The 2,764-nt window shown below is 46.6% G+C and overlaps 1 protein-coding gene across 1 annotated transcript in view; it reads right to left on the reverse strand.

Annotated features, from left to right (window-relative positions):
- The window catches only part of LOC115282692 (myosin-2-like), a 26,612-nt gene that overhangs the window by 4,052 nt on the left and 19,796 nt on the right, over positions 1–2,764 (reverse strand). Inside the window, 6 exon segments of the mRNA XM_029928834.1 lie at positions 1–185; positions 357–481; positions 584–749; positions 845–1,028; positions 1,765–1,961; positions 2,100–2,218. The exon segment at positions 1–185 is cut by the window's left edge and continues 107 nt beyond it. Coding sequence (XP_029784694.1) covers positions 1–185; positions 357–481; positions 584–749; positions 845–1,028; positions 1,765–1,961; positions 2,100–2,218 — 976 coding nt within the window.

Genomic DNA, 2,764 nt, shown 5'->3' on the forward strand with positions numbered 1-2,764 from the left:
TCGTTCCGGCTCCTGATCTCGGCATCCAGCATGGTCTGCATCGACTCCACCACTCTGATGTGGTTTCTCTTCAGCTGGTCAATTTCCTCATCCTTTTCAGCGATTTTCCTGTCGACTTCAGACTTGACTTGGTTCAACTCCAGCTGGATACGCAGGATCTTTCCTTCTTCGTGTTCCAGGGATGCCTTAATGACAGCAAGGGGTGACATTAGCAGGGAATGGAAGCATTCGAAAGTTTTCTGCATACCTTTCCTTCCATTAGTTTTGTGCTGTTTATTTTTTTTAATTCAACCTATGTGGACACGCCTAAGTATTTTTTGACCTTATTTGTTTGTAAGGCCCCATTTGACCTATACCTCTGCTTCCTCTAAAGCAGCCTGGAGTTCACACTTCTCTTGTTCCACTTGCTTCTTTATCTTTTCCAGTTCATGGATACGTTTTCCTCCTTCTGCAATCTGCTCCGTGAGGTCAGAAATCTCCTCTGTTGTTTGGGTGAAAGACAGGTAGAGATTTGATCAGACAGAGGACATTGAGAGAGAGGTTCCTCGAGGCATGGATATTGCTGGAAGTGAAAGGGACTCACGCTGCAAGTTCTTGTTCTCTCGTTTCAAAGTTTCTAGCTGATCCAGGGATTCCTCGTAGGCATTCTTCATCTTGAACAGCTCAGTGCCGAGAGAGCGGGCCTCCTTCTGGGAGGCCTCGAGCTCAGCGTGGGTCTCCTCATACTTCTGTTTCCACTCCGCCAAGATCTGAAAAACCGAGAGCGGTTACCTGCTGTGGAGCACACAGGAAGACGCAGAGTGCAGAGGAAGATGCGGAGAGCAGTGGCTGCAGCACAAGGCACCTTGTCGAAGTTCCTCTGCTTCTTGTCCAGGGCCGCGCAGGCCGCGTTCGTCCTCTCCACGTCGAGCATGAGGTCCTCCACTTCATTCTGGAGCCGCTGCTTTGTCTTCTCCAGGGACGCGCACTTGGCATTCACAGCCTCCACATGCTCCTCGGCCGCCTGCAGCCTCTGGGCCAGCTTCTTCCTTAAAGATTATATATGTTTGTAGGGAGGAGAGAACCAAAGCAAGAGTGAGGAACTCTTAACCACGTTGAAAAGTGATGGAAACTTCATATTAACAACATGCATTCATTCATTCATTCATTCAACAGATATTGATGAGCTCCTTTTATGAACCAGACACTGGATATGCAGCAGTGAGCAAGACAAAAAAAAAGAAAAAAAAGAAAAGGTCCCTGCCTCATGAGGCTCCAAATGAGTGCAAAAGAGAAAGGATAAGGGAGCGAGAATATGCATAATAACATCGTGCAGATAGAAGTGCAATGAAGAAAAGTAAAATAGAATAAGGGGTGGGCAGTTATTCTAGATATTCAGGGAAGACTTCTCTGAAGAGGTAGCATTTGAGTCAAGATCTCAAAAGTCAGAGTGAGTGGGAGGGACATCTGGGGAGAGGGCATTCCAGACAGAGGGACCAGCAAGTGCAGAGTCTTGAAGCAGCAGTGAACTTGGTGTGCTTGACAGACACTAATAAGGGCCAGTTATCTGTATAATTATTTGTTACTCATTTCCGTAAGTAGATTTCAGCACAGGAGGGCAGATATCATGTTTCCTTTACTCATGTCTTCTCAGGGCCTGACAGTGCCTTTCAAACAAGAGCTAATTAATGAAGGTTTGTGGGCGAATTCACGAAGGGTTGGGTTGGATTTTTTTGAGTCAATGTGCAAAGCTTTCTGCACACTCTCTCATATCTGCACACATACTTGGCCTCCTCCAGCTCCTCTGTGCGCTGGATGGCGTCCGTCTCATATTTGGTCCTCCACTGGGCCACCTCGCTGTTGGCCTTGGACAGCGCCCTCTGCAGCTCGGCCTTGGACTCCTGCTCCTCCTCATACTGTTCCCGCAGCAGGTCACAGTCGTGGCGGGAGGACTGCAGGGCGTGGGCCAGCGCGTTCTTGGCCTGCGGAGGAAGTCACACCTTCATCTTACCGGATGTTTAATATTTAATTCTTGAATTTCAAACCCTTTACAAGTTGGTGTGATGAACTCCAGGGTTCGGTCATGAGAAAAAAGTGTGTCTGACAATATTATTATTTACCTTTATCTCCTCTTCCAGCTGCCGCTTTAACTCCTCAATCTGTTGTGTGAATGCTTGTTTGCCTCGGGACAGCTGAGACACCAGGGCCTCCTTCTCATCTAGCTGTCGTGAGAATTCACCTGGTCCACAAAAGAAATGGCACCATTTTTTTAAAGTGAAGAAACAATTTTGCAAGCCCATATTAGAAGCAAATTTTAACACTTAAGTTCCCCCCTGCTACCCCAATTGAGTGCTCAAATGATTGAATTTTCTCCTGGCATCTTCCAGCTTAATGTCAAATTTCTGATTTTTCTGGTGAAACTTACATATTGATATGAATGTATAAATACAGCTGAAATTATTTTTGTTCTCTCCCATAACTAAATCTTTTTGGGTATATGATATTGTGCCAAACTTGGTTATGGGAGCCAGGGTACTGAATTCTACGTGGTCCCAGTTTCATCAGACTTCTGAGAGACAGCCTTATGCATTCCTCATTCAGGAATTTGGTTCACTTTGGGGGCGTCTGGGTGGCTCAGTCAGATAAGCATCAGACCTCAGGTCATGATATCACTGTTCACAAGTTCAAGCCCTGCATCAAACTCTTTGCTGACAGCTCAGAGCCTGGAGCCTGCTTTGGATTCTGTGTCTCCCTCTCTGTCTGCCCCTCTTCCACTCACACGCAC

The sequence above is a fragment of the Suricata suricatta genome, chromosome 17 (assembly GCF_006229205.1).
Source record: "Suricata suricatta isolate VVHF042 chromosome 17, meerkat_22Aug2017_6uvM2_HiC, whole genome shotgun sequence".
Taxonomy (NCBI): Eukaryota; Metazoa; Chordata; class Mammalia; order Carnivora; family Herpestidae; genus Suricata; species Suricata suricatta.